Consider the following 18025-nt stretch of genomic DNA (forward strand, 5'->3'; position numbering starts at 1 on the left):
CAGCTCAGCTTCAGTGTTTACACTGGTCTATGTGTCCACTGCAGTCTATGGAGTCAAGTCCCAGCTCTCCTCCATACTAGCTATAGGGCCTTGGGCAAATCACTGAACTCTGAACATCAGTTGCCTATTCCATAAGAAGGGGTAGTAATAGGGTTGTGGTGCAGAGGGTTTACACAAAACACAGTGCCCAGCTCGGCAAACACTCAATGAATATTAGCTATTAGCATTAACGTTGAGCAGATTAAGGCTTTCACCTTTTTAACGCATTTTAGCTTTTAAGTTTAAACAAGTAGTAATTTGTTAGAAATTAATGGAAACCTAGAAAATTCTACATTTCAGAGAGGTACCACCTAAACTTTAAAATATATCCACTTAAACATGTTTTTGTTCCTTTAGGCCAATTGTATCTGAAAGACATGAACTTCTCATTCAGTTTTTCTCAGACTTAAGCTTAACTGCAGATGGATTTATTGGTCACTACAAATTCAGGCCAAAAAAATTACCTACAACTACAGCAGTGCCAGTGACCACCACAGTCACTGTAACTACAGGTGAGTTTTTCTGTTTTGAAATTTGTACATAAATTTAAGGAGTGTTAAAAAGTCTTTTGAAAGTACAAAGAAAATCAAAAGGAAGTTATTTAAAACTAAAATAAGTTAAATAAGATGAAAACAATACATAAGAGACTAATATGACTCCATTAATGAAAGAAAAGTATAAGGTATAAGAATAATAAGCTAAGCCAAAGCTGGTTTGGCTCAGTAGATAGAGCATTGGCCTGTGGACTGAAGGGTCCTGGGTTTGATTCTAGTCAAGGGCATATGCCCAGCAGGGGGCATGCAGGAGGCAGCCAATCAATGATTCTCTCTCATCATTGATGTTTCCATCTCTCTCCCTTTCTCTCTGAAATCAATAAAAATATTTTTTAAAGAAAAGAATCCTAAGCTAATACTTTTTAAATGGATTTTTAGAAGAGAGGGAGAATTTACATTGATGTGAGAAAGAAATATTGATTGGTTGCCTCCCATCTGCATACCAAAACCTGGGTGTATGCCCTGACTGGGAATCAAACCTGCCACCTTCTGATGTATGGGGACAGTGCTCTAATCAACTGAGCCATACCAGCCAGGGCTAAGCTAATAATTTGTAAATGTCATCTTAAAAAATTATGACCAGTTAAAAATTACTAGGAACCCACATAACAGATCATTATTAGACTACTTTTTCTTTGCTGGCACTTATAAAATTATGGTTTTCTTTTTATTACATAGAATTATAGCATTTTAGATTAAAATACTATGCCTGTTTTCACATCTGCCAATATTTGCACTTTTTTATTGTTTTTGCTTCGCTCCAAAATGTGTCATACAAAATATATTACATCTTTTTTTAGAGTAAATAAAAAAAATATATATTTGACATATTCTAGAAGTCAGTTGGGAAACTCTGGCCTGGGACATGATCTAAGAATTGGAGAGACAGGAGGGGTTCCCTGTATCTAGTCTCTACATCCTGTTAACTCCTCACTGGGATTTCAGGCCCCAGATATCAAAATCTAAATCCAGGGAGCAGAAAAAAAGTGAGGAGGAAGGACCTAAGGTTAAGAAAATAAGCAGTTTGAAATAAGACCAACTTTATTGTCCACTATTTTCTGTATGCTCCCCAAGTAAGGTTATCCCGAGGACAGGCCATTCTAAAAGAGTTGATTTTTCTGAGCATTCCCCAAGTTTGCCACCTTGTGGCCTGGAAGGGTACTGCCTCATGTTACTGTAGCATTACTCCAGCTCATCTCAGTGGACCCTGCTGTCCTTATTCTTTCCAGTAAATTATCTGGTCACACCCATAGTGCTTAGTGGTTCCCTAGCTTTTATCTTCAGCCCTAAACTTTCTCTTAAATTGCAAACATGGATTTGTAATTATCTCCTAGAGTTTTGCAACTGCGAGACATTTATATTAAAACCTATCAAACTCAACTTGTTTTTATTACACTACTTTCTGCCCTAAACTTGCTCCTCCACCTGCTTCCCAACATAGCCTACAACATCAGAGCCACAGTCTGAGAGTCATCTTTGACCTCTATCTGACCTCCCCACTGCTTGCCCTGCCACCACACACAGACACACACACACACACACACACACACACACACACACACACACACAGCCAACCAGGCCTGTCTCCCTCTTAAAGTCTTTCTCTACACCTTGCCACCCAGTACATTAGCCACTACTGAGCACTGAAAATGTGGCTGGTGCTACTGAGGGACTGAGTTTTTAATTTAATGAAATTTAAAAAGCCTCATGTGCTTAGTGGCAACCAAATTGGACAGCATGGGAGCCCAACTCCTTCATGTGGTATATAAGGCCCTTCACACTTCATCCCTATTCTCTCTTTTTAGATTAATCTTTGGTCCCTACCACCTCTTTCCTTATGCTCTAAGTATTTTGGATTTTATCCTAAGTGTCGGGGAAACTGTTGATGGATTTAAGCAAAGTTCAGGATTAGATTTGCACTGTGAAGATCACTCTGGTCACTGTGACGTGAATGGGCTTTAGGGGTCAAGAGGATCTGTAGGTTCTTGTGGTTGTCCAGGTGAACTTCTATGGTATGATGTAAATACAGAGAGCCCTGACAGGTAGCTCAGTTGGTTAGATCATCATCCCACTATGCTAAGGTTTTAGATTTTATCCCCAGTCAGGGCGCATATAAGAATCAACCAATGGATGTATAAATAAGTGGAACAACAAATCAATGCTTCTCTCTCTCTGTAAAATCAATTAAAATAAATAAATAAATAAAATACAGAGATAGTCAAGAGTTACTGACAATTGTGCAAGTCAGGGACGTTGGGAGATATTGACAGGGCTTGGTGATTAATTGGACTAGGGAGATCAGGTATGTGTCAAGAATACCTCCCAGATCCCTGGCTTGCAAAACCTTGGGGGATTAATGTAACCATTCACTGAAGTTGAGAACTGGGTAGAGGAGTAGGCTGATAAGTTAAGCTGTGAGCTTTATAAGTTAAGCTCTGAGGTGTCCATGAGATACTCAAGTGGAAATGTCATGTGGACAGTTATGTCTATGAGCCTCCAGACCAGAAGATAGTTTTAAGTAAGATATCTAAATCTAATAATCATCACCAGTACATGGCTGATACCAGGACCCAGAATGAGATTGCCTAGGACGAGGTTAGAGGTGAAAGAAGGGCTGAATTAACTCTCTAGAAACGCCAACACTTTAAAGGGAGAATATGCTAGTAATGGAGACTGAAAGGCAAGAACTAAGGAGGAGGGAGGGAAGCCAGGAGCATGTGCCAGGGAACCCTGGGAAGAGGATGTTGTAAGAAGGGAATGGTTAGTAGAGCGAAGTGTTGATGAAACTTCAAAAAAGGGAAGGATTAAAATGTTTCCATTCTGTTTCATGACTTGGAGACTCTAGCAAGAGTTATGTAAGTGGGCTGAGGTGTTTGGAACAAGGTGAAGAAATTCATAGTAAGTTCCAGCAACTCATTCCACAAGTTTGGTCCTAAAGAAGAGAGAGAGAGGCTTTGAGTGTCTAGAAGAAGTTAAAGGCAATGGGAAGCAGCCAGCAATGGAGAACATACTGGCAGACAGAAGGATGACCTGAGGAGGGAACATCTACTAAGGTGAGGGGCATGGCCTCCAGAGCAGCAGTCACCAACTGGTGGTCCGTGGACCACTGGTGGTCCATGAGGTCTGAAAGGTTGGTGACCGCTGCTCCAGAGGACTCACAGGACAGACCTCTGGCCAGAGGTGGAGCAGCCTCTTCTCTCAGGGGAGGGAGAGAAGAGAGCAACTGCAGACAAGGCAGCTTTGAAGGTTTGGTGGGGATCTTGCAGACATTTTCTTCTATGATCTCTGTTCTCTCTATGAAATAGGCAGGATCCCCTGCTAAGAATGAGAAGCGAGGTGGTTAGGAGAATGAGAGAATTCGAAAAAAAGCTGTGGAAATTGGGGAGTGAGTTGATCCACCAAACATCTTGTCACTTCAATGAGGGTCCATTTGTGGACTCAGCTGAGTGCAGGCACAGGTTCAGACAGGGTTGAAGGACAAGGAGGAAAGGACATTTAAGGTATTGTCAAGAAAATGACAGAAATAATGGAAATTAAGTGGAACAGCCAAGGAAGTAAAGATGAATTAGGAACAAATGAGAGGTGTTGGACCACTAAAGATAGAAAAAAAAAAGTACTCATGAGAGTAAATCAATAACTAAGCTTGAAGCAGAGGCAGTTATACTGGATATGAATATGTCTAAATTTGAGAGATTGGTGACTAAAGACTTCAACAGGAGTACATGTGAGCCTGGGACTGAGTGACTGAAATGGAGCAGAGAGAAAGTCTCTGGGAAGGATGAGGCCATGACATGGAGAGGGAGCACCACACTGAGGGTGCCCCACCAAGATAGGTGCAGGAGTACACAGAGAGGAAGGCTGAGAAGAGCAGGGCAGTGGGGAGATGACAGTAGGGTGAAGAGGGTTAAGGTTGTGTAGCTGATGACTGAGAGCAAGAGAGCAAGGATGTACGGAAGGGAGGGATGGAACAGTGTGGGACACCAACCCAACTTCCATTCTGACATTTGGAGGCTGAAAAGGAGCTGGCTTCCAGTCATCCACATAGAAGGATGCCCTTTCATCCATCAGGGAGAACATAATGCCACTACTTTTTGGTTCAATTCATTAGGTAAATTTAGGTCTCCAACTTCTGGAACAACATCCCCTCAAGTGTTTACTGAGCTCTTTGTCTTAAAAAGAAATGTATGTATGTATTAAGGTATTATATGTATTTAACATTTAATTTTATATATTTTATGTTGTAATCCACTTCAGATCCTTTTTGGAGTTTAGTAGGGGTACAAATTAAGAATAAATAAATAATAAATTCACAGAAGAGTCCGCAGAACCTATTAGAAGGGCAGCACTTCAATTGCAAATTCTTACCTAATGAGTGCAATTTTGTTACAGTTGTTTTGCTTGGTTCTTCCTAGAATATTGCCACATATAAGTGAATAATTAGCAAGTATTTTTGAAACATTTTAAATGATGGTAATTGGGATTAAGTATTTTATTTTGTTAACTCATGGTTTCTCAACCGTGGAACTAGTCACATTTTGGATCACATAATTCTTTCCTATTGGGCACTGTCCATTGTAAGTTATCTAGCAGCATCCCTACCCACTAGATGCTAGAAGCATGCCCTAGTTGTGACAAAAAACTATTTCCAGACAGGCCATGGCAGGCTCAACATAAATGTTTAGTAATCGGTTGCATCTAATTATAGATATAATGCACTTTACACAGGAGAGCAGTGTTTCTAGAAACCCTGTACTGTCCACAGTTAAGTAATTGCATGTTTTAAATGTACCAAGAAAGCTCTCTCCATCTTTAGGGAGACACTATATACTTCTTTGTGTAAAGTGAAGAGTTAACCTATATTTTCTTAGTTCATATTTGTTGTATTAGATTTTTCTAAGCAGGGCAAATGAAAACTCTATTTTTGGTTATAGTGTTAGTTTTATGGAAAAGAAGAGAATAAGGCTAATTATGGGTTTTCTTTTATCTCAGGTTTAAAATTCAGCAAAGGAGCAATTTTAGTTGGTAGTATAAATAATTTCTTTTGCATGCTCTTTAATTATTTCATTGCAATGACATATTGGTGGCTCAGTTAAATAAATACGAATGTTGAAGTGATAGATTTGTATCTAAATAGCAATTATACTTGAATTTATTTTCCTGAATCTTATGTCTTTCCTTTTTGAATTAAGGTTTAAAACCCACCATGGCCATGTGTCAACAAAAATGTAGATGGGCTGGTACTCTGGAAAGCAATTACTGTTCAAGCAATTTTGGTAAGAAATAAAACCAAGCAACTTTGGTTTTATAAGAAACTTATAAGAAATGTGAGACTATATGCTTAGACTCAAAGAAATTGGCATGAATGTGATGGTAAAGGGTAAGTTACACTCTTAATTTACCCAAGAAATTACTTTGCCATACAGGTTTGTGAACTTGTGCTCTTCAAAGTATTAGAGTTCATCACTGAGAAAAATATGTATATAGAAAATTTACTTTTTCATATAAACTTAATTTGACTCCTAGTACATGATACTGCTATTCTGTATATTTTGGTTGGCTCAGTATTTCTGAAAACAAAAACAAAAACAAAAACACACAACAAACCTGTATACTTTTTTCTCACATATTTTTCATATATTGGTTATCTTTTTATACATTGACTAGAGGCCCAATGCATCTGCATATGCAAATTAACCTGCCATCTTTGTTGGGTTAATTTGCATATTCACTCCTGATTAATTGGTGGGCATTGAGAAGGTACAGTCAATTAGCATGTTACTCTTTTTTTAGGTAGATAATTCAACTTCAATAAATTAAAAGCATATCTAACCTGGCCTCTCTCAGAGGAAATTCAAGCATTTCCTCTGCAATGTCTGTCCTTCTAAAATATTAAATTTAAACCTGGAAATCTGAAATCTATTTGGAAACACTTATAAATTGGAACCTGAGGCGACATTACTAATGATTTAGAATTTACAAGAGCTTTTTAAACTAAAATATAGTTGCACTTTTTGTGAAAACCACTCAAGAGCAAAAGATACCATATTTAATTATGTTTCTTATTTCCACAAGGAAGATTTAGGAAGGTCTTGCCAGGAAAAGAAAGTGGCGCAACCTAAAAGCTTACCCCAGACCCAGGGCCTCCTAGAGGGGCTCTGCATGCCTTGCAGACCTGGGCCATTCCCCACTCATTTTCCAGGCATAAAAATGAACCAAACAGCACAGGTGTCACTGCCACGACAGCCAGCCTGTCTCTGCAGGAGGTGCTTCAGGAAATCTCCTTCTCTGTCTTTTGATGCCACCTAATTCCACTTGGCTACAAGCTGACATTTTGCAGTGAACACTCAGAGGAGAATTCTGACGTTTGTGAGCTTTGCACATCATGTGAGCAGTGAGCTCTCACTTCACCCCAAAAGGCTCCTATCAGCCAAGTCCAAAACTTGATTAACTCCACTGTGACTCACTGTGCCAATATTACATGGCAAAACAACCACAAACAGTCACTTGCAGCCCATTGGTTCTCAGCCTGACCTCCAGGGGCAGTTTGGGTTGTCACAATAACCGGGGAGTGCTACTGTTTTTTTCTGGGCAGGGACAGGCTCATAAAATAGTCCTTCAATGCAGGTCCCATTCCACGTGGCATTGCCCTCACCAAAATGCCAAAAGCACACCTTTGAGAAACATATATTCTTTCCTTCTGTGGCTCAGAAATTAGACTCTTTTCTCCAAAGTCAAAATGGAAAAAAGAGAGTTACATAATGAAAAGCAAGTGAATTTTGCTAGAAAAAATCTTAAGCAAGAAAATGCTTTGTTATAATTCAGTTCTATACCTTGATTTGTTAAATGAGATAAATAGGGTGGATAAGAAAGAGACTATCAGCTCGACCTTTGTGGCTCGGGGTCTCAATATCTAGCAACATGGGCAGCATGATAGCACCACGGCTCCTTTCTTCAACCTGAATTTTGGTGACAAGCATACAGAATCAAATTTGATTGTTCTGCTAGGGCCTTCTCTTTAACATTAAAATGCTTCCCATCTGACACTTAGAAAAATGTAAAATTATGTTCAATTCTGCCTACATTTGCCTTCACTGTTATATTATTTCAAAAATGTTTTCTTCCGCAGTATTTGCTGGTACTGTTATCACAACCATCACGCGGGGTGGAAGCTTGCATGCCACAGTCTCCCTCATCAGCATCTATAAAGAGGGAAATCTGGCAGTTCAACAGGCTGGCAAGAACATGAGTGCCAAGGTCATTGTGATTTGCAAGCAGTGCCCTCTCCTCAGAAGAGGTGAGTAAGGAGGAAGATTTTAGTCTTGCAGTGGAGCTCAGGGACAGAGATGGGGACAAGAGAGCCTCTCCAAGCTACTCAGGGATCTGAGCATGCTCTAGCTAGTTAATGGAAGTCAAGTCAGGGCTTTTGGAACAGAAGGAAGACCGTGGCATCAGGCAGAATTGGGCTCTAAGCCCAGTTCCTGTGAGGTGGGCAAGGATGAGGAGCGGAAATGATGAATGAGTCCAAGCAGCACATGAGGTTGAATCAATACGGACAGACACAGAGGAGCAGTTCAGAAGAAAGAGACTTTCAGTTATGCACTTAAGGTGCCAATATTACAGAGGAAAATATTCAGAAATAAAAGACAATTTATTCCTAGCCAGTTTGGCTCAGTGGATAGAGCGTCAGCCTGTGGACTGAAGTAGCCTGGGTTCGATTCTGGTCAAGGGCACATGTCCAGGTTGCAGACTTGATCCCTAGTGGGGGTGTGTGCAGGAGGCAGAAAAATCAAAGATTCTCTCTCATCATTGATGTTTCTCTCTCTCCCTCTCTCTCTTGAAATCAATAAAAATATTAAAAGGTGTTTTTAAAAAAATGCAATTCAGAGCTCAAGTTCAGAAGGGAGAAAGGCATATATTGGTTAGAATTAAAGATTTGGGAATAATTTTCAGATGTAGGATCATTTAATCTATACATGGGAATGAGTTTAAGAGAAATTAAGGGAAAGGGAAAGTTACTCCAGAGCCAGAACCACATAATTTTTAAACAAGCTCTTTAACTTACAAAAGTAATATATTTTCTATGGTTATAAAAAAGTTTAAATATGTAGAGAAGTGTATAAAATGTGAAGCCCTTTCCCTTTTATTTTATTAATTTCTTTATTGATTAAGGTGTTACATATGTGTCCTTATTCCCTCATTATCCACCCCCCCCATCACCCCACTCATGCCCTCACCCCACTTTTATCTGTGTCCACTGGTTAGGCTTATATGCATGCATACAAGTCCTTTGGTTGATCTCACCCCTTACACCCACTGTCCCCTATCTTCCCTCTGAGGTTTGATGGTCTGATCGATGTTTCTCTGTCTCTGGATCTATTTTCGTGCATCAGTTTATGTTGTTCATTATATTCCAAAAATGAGTGAGATAATGTGATATTTATCTTTCTCTGACTGACTTATTTCACTTAGCATAATACTCTCTAGTTCCATCCATGCTGTTGCAAATGGTAAGAACTCCTTCTTTTTTAGCACAGCATAGTATTCCATTGTGTAGATGTACCACAGTTTTTTAATCCACTCATCTGCTGATGGGCACTTAGGCTGTTTCCAAATCTTAGCTATGGTGAATTGTGCCACTATGAACATAGGGTTGCATATATCCTTTCTGATTGGTGTTTCTAGTTTCTTGGGATATATTCCTAGAGTAGGATCACTGGGTCAAATGAGAGTTTCATTTTTAGTTTTTGGAGGAAACTCCATACTGTTCTCCACAGTGGTTGCACCAGTCTGCATTCTCACTAGCAGTGCACGAGGGTTCCTTTTTCTCCGAATCCTCCCCAGCACTTGTCCTTTGTTGATTTGTTGATTATAGCCATTCTGACAGGTGTGAGATGGTACCTCATTGTCGTTTTGATTTGCATCTCTCAGATGATTAGTGACTTTGAGAATATTTTCATATGCTTCTTTGCCTTCCTTCAGTCTTCTTTCGAAAAGTATCTACACCATTTGTTGAAGAGACTATCTTGATTCCATTGTATATTCATGCCTCCTTTGTCGAATATTAATTGAGCATAGTGATTTGGGTCCATATCTGGATTCTCTGTCCTATTCCATTGGTCTGTGTCTGTTCTTATGCCAGTACCAGGCTGTTTTGAGAACAGTGGCTTTGTAATACAGCTTGAAATCTGGTATTGAGATCCCACCTACTTTATTCTTCTTTCTCAGGATTGCTGTGGCTATTTGGGGTCTTTTTTTATTCTGAATGATTATTTTTTAGCATATTAGGCTTTATTATATAGGATTACTGACTATTTTCCCTATGCTGTATATGACAGGAAAGCACGATGGTTTTTTTTATTAATTTTTTTTATTGATTAAGGTGTTACATATGTGTCCTTATTTCCCCATTATTCCCCTATCCACCCCACTCATGCCCTTACCCTTCTGTTGTCTGTGTCCATTGGTTAGGCTTATATGCATGCATACAAGTCCTCTGGTTGATCTCTCCCCCTTACCCCCACCCTCCCCTACCTTCCCTCTGAGGTTTGATGGTCTGATTGATGTTTCTCTGTCTCTGGAACTGTTTTTGTTCATAAGTTTATGTTGCTTATTATATTCCATAAATGAGTGAGATCATGTGATGTTTATCTTTCTCTGACTGGCTTATTTCACTAAGCATAATGCTCTCCAGTTCTTTCCATGTTGTTGCAAATGGTAGGAATTCCTTCCTTTTTAGCGCAGTGTAGTATTCCATTGTGTAGATGTACAACAGTTTTTTAATCCACTCATCTGCTGATGGACACTTAGGCTGTTGCCAAATCTTAGTTATGGTAAATTGTGCTACTATGAGCATAGGAGTGCACATATCCTTTCTGATTGATGTTTCTAGCTTCTTGGGATATATTCCTAGAAGTGGTATTACTGGGTCAAATGGGAGTTCCATTTTTAGTTTTTGGAGGAAACTCCATACTGTTCTCCACAGTGGCTGCACCAGTCTGCATTCCCACTAGCAGTGCACCAGGGTTCCTTTTTCTCCGCATCCTCGCCAACATTTGTCATTTATTGATTTGTTGATGATAGCCATTCTGACAGGTGTCAGATGGTACCGCATTGTCGTTTTGATTTGCATCTCTCGGATAATTAGTGACTTTGAGCATGTATTCATATGTCTCTTGGCCTTCCTGCTGTCTTCTTTTGAAAAGTATCTATTTAGGTCCTTTTCCCATTTCTTGATTGGATTGTTTATCTTCCTTTTGTTGAGTTGTATGAGTTTTCTGTAAATGTTGGAGATTAAACTCTTATCAGTGATAACAGTGGCATATATGTTCTCCCATGCAGTTGGCTTTCTTGTTGTTTTGTTGATGGTTTCTTTTGCTGTGAAAAAGATTTTATTTTGATGTAGTACCATTTGTTTATTTTCTCTTTAGCTTCCATTGCCCTAGGGGCAATATCGGTGAAGAAGTTCTTTTGGCATATGTCTGAGATTTTGCTGCCTGTGGATTCCTCTAGTATGTTTATTGTTTCCCGTCTTATGTTTAAGTCCTTGATCCATTTTGAGTTTATTTTTGTGTATGGTGTAAGTTGGTGATCTTGTTTCATTTTTTTGCATGTATTTGTCCAATTTTCCCAACACCATTTATTGAAGAGACTGTCTTGACTCCATTGTATGTTCATGCCTCCTTTGTCAAATATTAATTGAGCATAGTGGTTTGGGTCGATATCTGGATTCTCTATTCTATTCAATTGATCTATATGTCTGTTCTTGTGCCAGTACCATGCTGTTTTGAGAACAGTGGCTTTGTAATACAGCTTGAAATCTGGTATTGAGATCCAACCTACTTTATTCTTCTTTCTCAGGATTGCTGTGGCTATTCGGGGTCTTTTTGTATTTCAGATAAATTTTTGGAGAGTTCCTTCTAGGTCTGTGAAATATGCCGTTAGTATTTTAATGGGGAGTGCATTGAATGTATAGATTGCTTTGGGTAGTATGTACATTTTAATGATGTTGTTTCTACCAATCCATGAACATGGTATGTTCTTCCACCTGTTTACATCTCCCTCTATCTCTTCTTTCAGTGTTCTGTAGTTTTATGCGTATAGGTCTTTTACCTCCTTAGTTAAGTGTATTCCTAGGTATCTTAATTTTTTTAGTGAGATGGTAAATGGGATTGTTCTTTAATATCTCTTTCTTTAAGTTCACTATTGGTGTATTAGAAATTCCATAGATTTCTTGGTGTTAATTTTGTATCCTGCTACATTGCTAAATTCATTTATTAAGTCTCTTAGTTTTTTGATGGAGTCTTCCAGGTTTTTTATGTACAATATCATGTCATATGCAAATAAGGGCAGCTTTACTTCTTCTTTTCCAATTTGGATGCCTTTTATTTCTTCTTCTTGTCTAATTGCAATGACCAATACTTCCAGTACTATGTCGAACAGGAGTGGTGAGAGTGGGCATCCCTGTCTTGTTCCTGTTCTTAGGGGAAATGGTTTTAGTTTTTGCCCATTGAGTATGATGTTTGCTGTTGGTTTATCATATATAGCTTTTATGATGTTGAGGTATGATCCTTCTATTCCCACCTTGTTGAGAGTTTTTATCAAAAAAGGGTGTTGGATTTTGTCAAATGCTTTTTCTGCATCAATTGATATGACTATGTGATATTTATCTATCAGTTTGTTTATGTGATATATCACATTTATTGCGTTGTGGATATTGTACCATCCTTGCATTCCTGGGATAAATCCTACTTGATCATGGGATATGATCTTTCTGATATACTGCTAGAGCCAATTTGCTAGAATTTTGTTGAGGATTTTGGCATCTATGTTCATGAGGCATATTGGCCTACAATTCTCTTTAATTGTGTTGTCTTTATCTGATTTTGGTATTAGGGTGATGCTGGCTTCATAGAAGAAGCTTGGAAGTGTTCCTTCCTCTTGAAATTTTTGGAAATGTCTAAGGAGGATAGGTTTTATTTCTTCCTTGAATGTTTGGTAAAACTCTCCTGTAAAGACTTCTGGCCCCGGGCTTTTGTTTGCCAGAAGCTTTTTGATGACTGCTTCAATTTCTTCCATAGTTACTGGCCTATTTAGCTGTTTAGAATTTTCCTGATTGAGTTTTGGAATGTTATATTTTTCTAGGTATATGTCCATTTCCTCCAGGTTGTCCAGTTTGTTGGAATAGAGTTGTTCATAATATTTTTTAACAATCCTTTTTATTTTGGCGGGGTCTGTTGTTATATCATCTCTTTCATTTCTGATTTTGTTTATTTGGGTGCTCTCTCTTTGCTTCTTGGTGAGCCTGGCTAGAGGTTCATCAATCTTGTTTATACTTTCAAAGAACCAACTCTTGGTTTGTTGATCTTTTGTATTGTTTCTTTGGTCTCTATGTCGTTTATCTCCGCTCTGATCTTTATTTCCTTCCTTCTGCTCATACTGGGCTTTTTTTTTTGCTCTTTTTTTTTTTTAACTCTTTGAGTTGTAGGGTTAGGTAATTTATTACCATTATTTCGTGTTTTTTACAGTAGGCTTGTAGAGCTATGAACTTCCCTCTCAACACTGCTTTCGCTGTGTCCCACAGATTTTGGATTGTTGTGTTTTCATTGTCATTTGTTGCCATGATGTTTTTTATTTATTCCTTGATCTCTCTGGTAACCGAGTCATTGTTTAATAGCATGCTGTTTAGTCTCCATGTGTTTGATTTTTTGGATTGTTTTTATTGTAGTTGATTTCCAGTTTTATGCCACTGTGATCTGAGAAGATGCTTGATATGATTTCTATCTTCTTAAATTTGGAGAGACTTTGCCTATGTCCCAACATATGGTCTATCTTTGAAAATGACCCATGTGCACTTGAGAAGAATGTATATTCTGTGGCTTTGGGGTGAAATATTCTGAAGATATCAATTAATTCCATCTGGTCTAGTGAGTCATTTAGGATTGATGTTTCTTTGCTGATTTTTTGTTTAGCTGATTTGTCCAGTTGTGATAGTGGGGTATTAAGGTCCCTCTGCTATGATTGTATTGCTGTAAATCTCTCCCTTGATATCCTCCAGGAGGTTTTTTATGTATTTGGGTGCTTCTGTATTGGGTGCATATATGTTTACCAGAGTTATTTCTTCTTGTTGGATTGCTCCCTTTAGTGTTATGCAGTGGCCTTCCTTATGTCTTGTTATGTCCTTCAGTTTGAGATCTATTTTGTCAGATATAAGTAATTGCTACCCCAGTTTTTTTTTTTTTAATTTCCATTCGCCTGGAAAACCTTTTTCCATCCCTTCACCCTCAGTCTGTTTGCATCTTTTTTTCTGAAGTGGGTTTCTTGTTGACAGCAGATATATGGGTCTTGTTTTCTTATCCAATCCGTTACCCTATGTCTTTTGATTGGGGCATTTAATCCATTTACATTTAAAGTTATTATAGATAGGTACTTATTTGTCACATTTTTTTATTCTTTACCCCTGTGTTCCTTCTTCGCTTCCTATTTCTTTTTTTACAGCAGACCCTTTAGCATTTCTTGAATTGTTGGTTTGGTGGTAATAAATTCCCTTAGTCCTTTTTTGTCCTTGAAGCTCCTTATTTCACCTTGAATTTTGATTGATAGCCTTGCTGGGTACAGTATTCTTGGACTGAGACTCTTCCTTTGCATGACTTTGTTTATTTCATTCCATTCCCTTCTGGCCTGATGAGTTTCTATTGCGAAATCAGTTGCTAGTCTGATGGGGGTTCCTTTATATGTAACTTTCTGTCTCTCTCTGGCCGCTTTTAAGATTCTTACTTTGTTGTTTCTGTTTGCCAATTTAATTATAATGTGCCTTGGCGCCCGTCTTTGGGGTTCATTTTGCTTGGGACTCTGTGACTTCTTGGATTCGTGTGGGTTTTTTCTTCCCTATATCAGGGAAGTTTTCTGTCACTATTTCTTCAAACAGGGTTTCTATTCCTTGCTCAGTTTCCTTTCCTTCTGGAACCTTTATTATGTGGATGTTTTTTTGTTTGTTTGTTTCATGTTGTCCCAAAGTTCCCTTAGGCTCTCCTCCTGCTTTTTAATGTTTTTTTTTTTTTTCTAGAGGCTGCTCTACTTGGGTATTTTTCCCCATCTTGTCTTCTAGCTCACTGATGCAGTCATCTGCTTCTTCTAGTCTACTCTTGATGCTTTCTATTGAGTTCTTTACAGCAGCGATGTCATTTTTCATTTCTTCTTGATTCTTCTTCATTTCCTTTTGGTTCTTACTCATATTGTTGAATTTGTCTTCCATTCTTTTCAGCCACCTTATGACCATTTCTCTGAATTCTTTCTCTGATAGGTTGCTTGCCTCTAATTTGTTTACTTTCTTTTCTGGTGATGCCTGCTTTTCTTTCATATGCGGGCTCTTTCTTTGTCTCCCCATGGTCTCTCTTCTCCAGATGTCTGGTTATGTAGTTCTCTCTCTCATGTGTTGACTTAAAGGGTCAAAATACAACGCAACCAGGTACAACACACAAGGCACTGAACAGAAATGTATTCATGATATTAATAACCTCCAATAAAAGTGACCACCAGGGAAAGGCAAATTAGGGGATAGGAGAGAAAGAAGAAGAGTAAAAAGAAAGAAATAAAAGAGGAGTATGAAAATTAAATTGGGAAAGGAAAAAAAAAGTAAGAGAGACAAGAATGAGACCAAGAGAGAAAAGGGGAACAAACTATATATATGGGGAGAAAACTCAAAAAAACAACCACTAATCTCAGCAAATACAAGCAACAAGTACCTGCAGATTAATACAAACTACAGCACCAACTAATATCAAGCAAGGCAAGGGAAAACAGAAGTAAAAAACAAACAAAAACAAATCAAACAAAAAACCAAACAATAAAAAGAATAAGCAAAACAATCTCACAACAAAAGCATAAAAATCCAATATAATCAACATTCAAGCAAACAACAACAAAAGGACAGAGAGAAAAACAATTTTTTGGATAGTTAAGATAGTGAAGAGAGAGGTGTGTATGGACTTGGAGCAGGGGATTGGAAATTAGATATATAAGTAGGGTAAAATTTTATCAGTGAGTAAACAGAAAGAATAGGGAAAATCTAAAGCAGGAAAGGGTTAAGATAAATAGGACACCAAAAGGGGAAAGGTTAGGAAGAGAGTGATGGCATAAAGGTAGAGTTGAGATAGGGTAAAACGGTGCTAAAGGAAAGGTGAAAATAGAATGTAGAATATTAATCTCAAAGTAAAATATAGAGAAAATAAAATGACACTTAAAAAAAAAGGTAAAATAGTAGTAGTAATAATGCTGATTGAAAATAAAAATGTAATAATTAAAAGGGTAAAATCAAGTGAGGAAAAAAGAAAAAAATTAGTTTCTTAAGTAAAAGATGCAAAAAATTAAAATAAAAAATAACAAAAAAATGAAATGTGCAGTAGTGAAGGTCATTCACTTTCTCTATTGTTCTGTTTGGCATGCCTGTTTCCCAGTCCGGACAATATGGCAGTTCCCTGCATTCCACTGCTCCTCAGTGTTGTAAGCCAGTCCTGATTTTTAAATAGGTGGTGTCTTAATTTCTTGTATTCCTTTATTTTTGATTACACAAGAGTCAATTTGTGATTCAGCCCTTTGGTGGCAGTGTTTCTGGATTGACTTCCAGGTCTCTATGGCCTCTCTAGCCTTCTTTTCCTGTGGCACTCAATACCAGTTTTTGGAGGTGGGCTGCCTCAGAGCTGGCTCTCTGATGGTCACTCCCCGGTCCAATCCCCAGGTCCCAGAAAAACAACTTCCCCCTGCATTCTCCCAGGGTGTCCCCAACTGGGTGATCCTATGTGTTGGGCTTAGTAATCAGAAGCAAGGAAATGAAGAGGAAAAAGCCCAAATGTGCGAACAATGGGTCTGCGCGCAAGTCTAAGCAGCCTGCACATCTTTGAAATTCTTAGGCTGTCCCTCCGCATCAGATCAAAATGGGTTGCTTTTTAGAGATCCCTTCTGTTAGCAGCTCAGAGGATCTCCTTCCACATTCATGGATCACACCAGCCCCAACAGCCACGGATTTTCCTAGGCACAGATTTCCCCAGTCCTTCATCTCCCACAGTGCGCGCCTTTCTCTCTCCTGCCGGGACCAGAGACCTCACCTTATCCCCGGAAAAATCTGACATTTCCGTGGTGGAGTGAAGAGCTCCTTTGAATCCGTGTGTTTACGCCAATTGGGGACCGGTGTTCTGGGGCTCCCAGCTGTTCGGTGGTTGCTGCAGTTGTGGATTTTCAGGCTTCCGATAAGATCCATTTTCCTTTTCAAGATGGTGGGGTTTCCCCGTCTGAGCCCGTAGCTCTGGTAGGGGACCCACCCGCAGTGGTGGCTGCCCGTTCAGGGGAACCCCGTTTAGCAGTCCCCCACCTTCTCCTGGAGTTTAGCTATCCTTTAGCTTGCTAACAAATACTCCCCATGTGACAGCTGTTCTTTCTTTCTTCTCAGGGACAAGGCTCAGAACACATCTGTCTATTCTGCCGCCATTTTCTCGCTCCCTGTTCACAGTATTTTTTAACAATCCTTTGTATTTTTGTGTGGTCTGTTGTTATTTTGCCTCTTTCATTTCTGATTTTGTTTATATGGGTCCTCTCTCTTTGCTTCTTAGTGAGCCTGGCTACAGGTTCGTCAATCTTGTTTATCCTTTCAAAGAACCAGCTCTTGGTTTCATTAATTTTTTTTTTTTTTTGGTCTCTATGTCATTTATTTCTGCTCTAATCTTTATTATCTCCTTCCTTCTGCTCACTCTGGGCTTTTCTTGTTGCTCTCTTTCTAATTCTTTGAATCATAGAGTTATATGATTTATTACTATTTTTTCTTGTTTTTTGAGGTAGGCCTGTAGAGCTATAAACTTCCCTCCTAGCACTGCTTTCACAGTGTCCCCTAGAGTTTGGATTGTTGTGTTTTTATTGTCATTAGTTTCCAGGATGTTTTTAATTTCTTCTTTGATCTTTTTGGTAACCCAATCACTTTTTAATAGCATGCTATTCAGCTTCCAAGTGTTTGCATTTTTTGACTGTTTTTATTGTAGTTTATTTCTAATATTATACCATTGTGGTCTGAGAAAATGCTTGATATGATTTCAACCTTCTTTAATTTTCTTGTGACCCAATATATGGTCCATTTTTGAAAATGTCCCATGTGCACTTGAGAAGAATGTATATTCTGTGACTTTGGGGTGAAATGTTCTGAAGATGTCAATTATTCCATCTGATCTAGTGAGTCATTTAGGATTGCTGTTTCTTTGCTGATTTTTTATCTAGAGGATTTATTCATTGATATCAGTGGTGTGTTAAAGTCTCCTACTATGATTGTATTATTGTTGATTTCTCCCTTGATATCTTCCAGGAGTTATTTTATGTGTTTGGGTGTTCCTGCATTGGGTGCATATATCTTTATCAGGGTTATATCCTCTTGTTGTATCAATCCCTTTAATATT

General features: G+C 38.6%; 1 protein-coding gene across 2 annotated transcripts in view; it reads left to right on the forward strand.

Annotated features, from left to right (window-relative positions):
* The window catches only part of PCOLCE2 (procollagen C-endopeptidase enhancer 2), a 147335-nt gene that overhangs the window by 106721 nt on the left and 22589 nt on the right, over positions 1-18025 (forward strand). For both annotated transcript variants that reach the window (XM_054714127.1, XM_054714128.1), the window contains 3 exons: positions 397-551; positions 5783-5866; positions 7720-7887. In XM_054714127.1, coding sequence (XP_054570102.1) covers positions 397-551; positions 5783-5866; positions 7720-7887 — 407 coding nt within the window. The remainder of the gene's footprint in view (positions 1-396; positions 552-5782; positions 5867-7719; positions 7888-18025) is intronic.

Source organism: Eptesicus fuscus, chromosome 3 (genome assembly GCF_027574615.1).
Source record: "Eptesicus fuscus isolate TK198812 chromosome 3, DD_ASM_mEF_20220401, whole genome shotgun sequence".
NCBI classification, from domain to species: domain Eukaryota; kingdom Metazoa; phylum Chordata; class Mammalia; order Chiroptera; family Vespertilionidae; genus Eptesicus; species Eptesicus fuscus.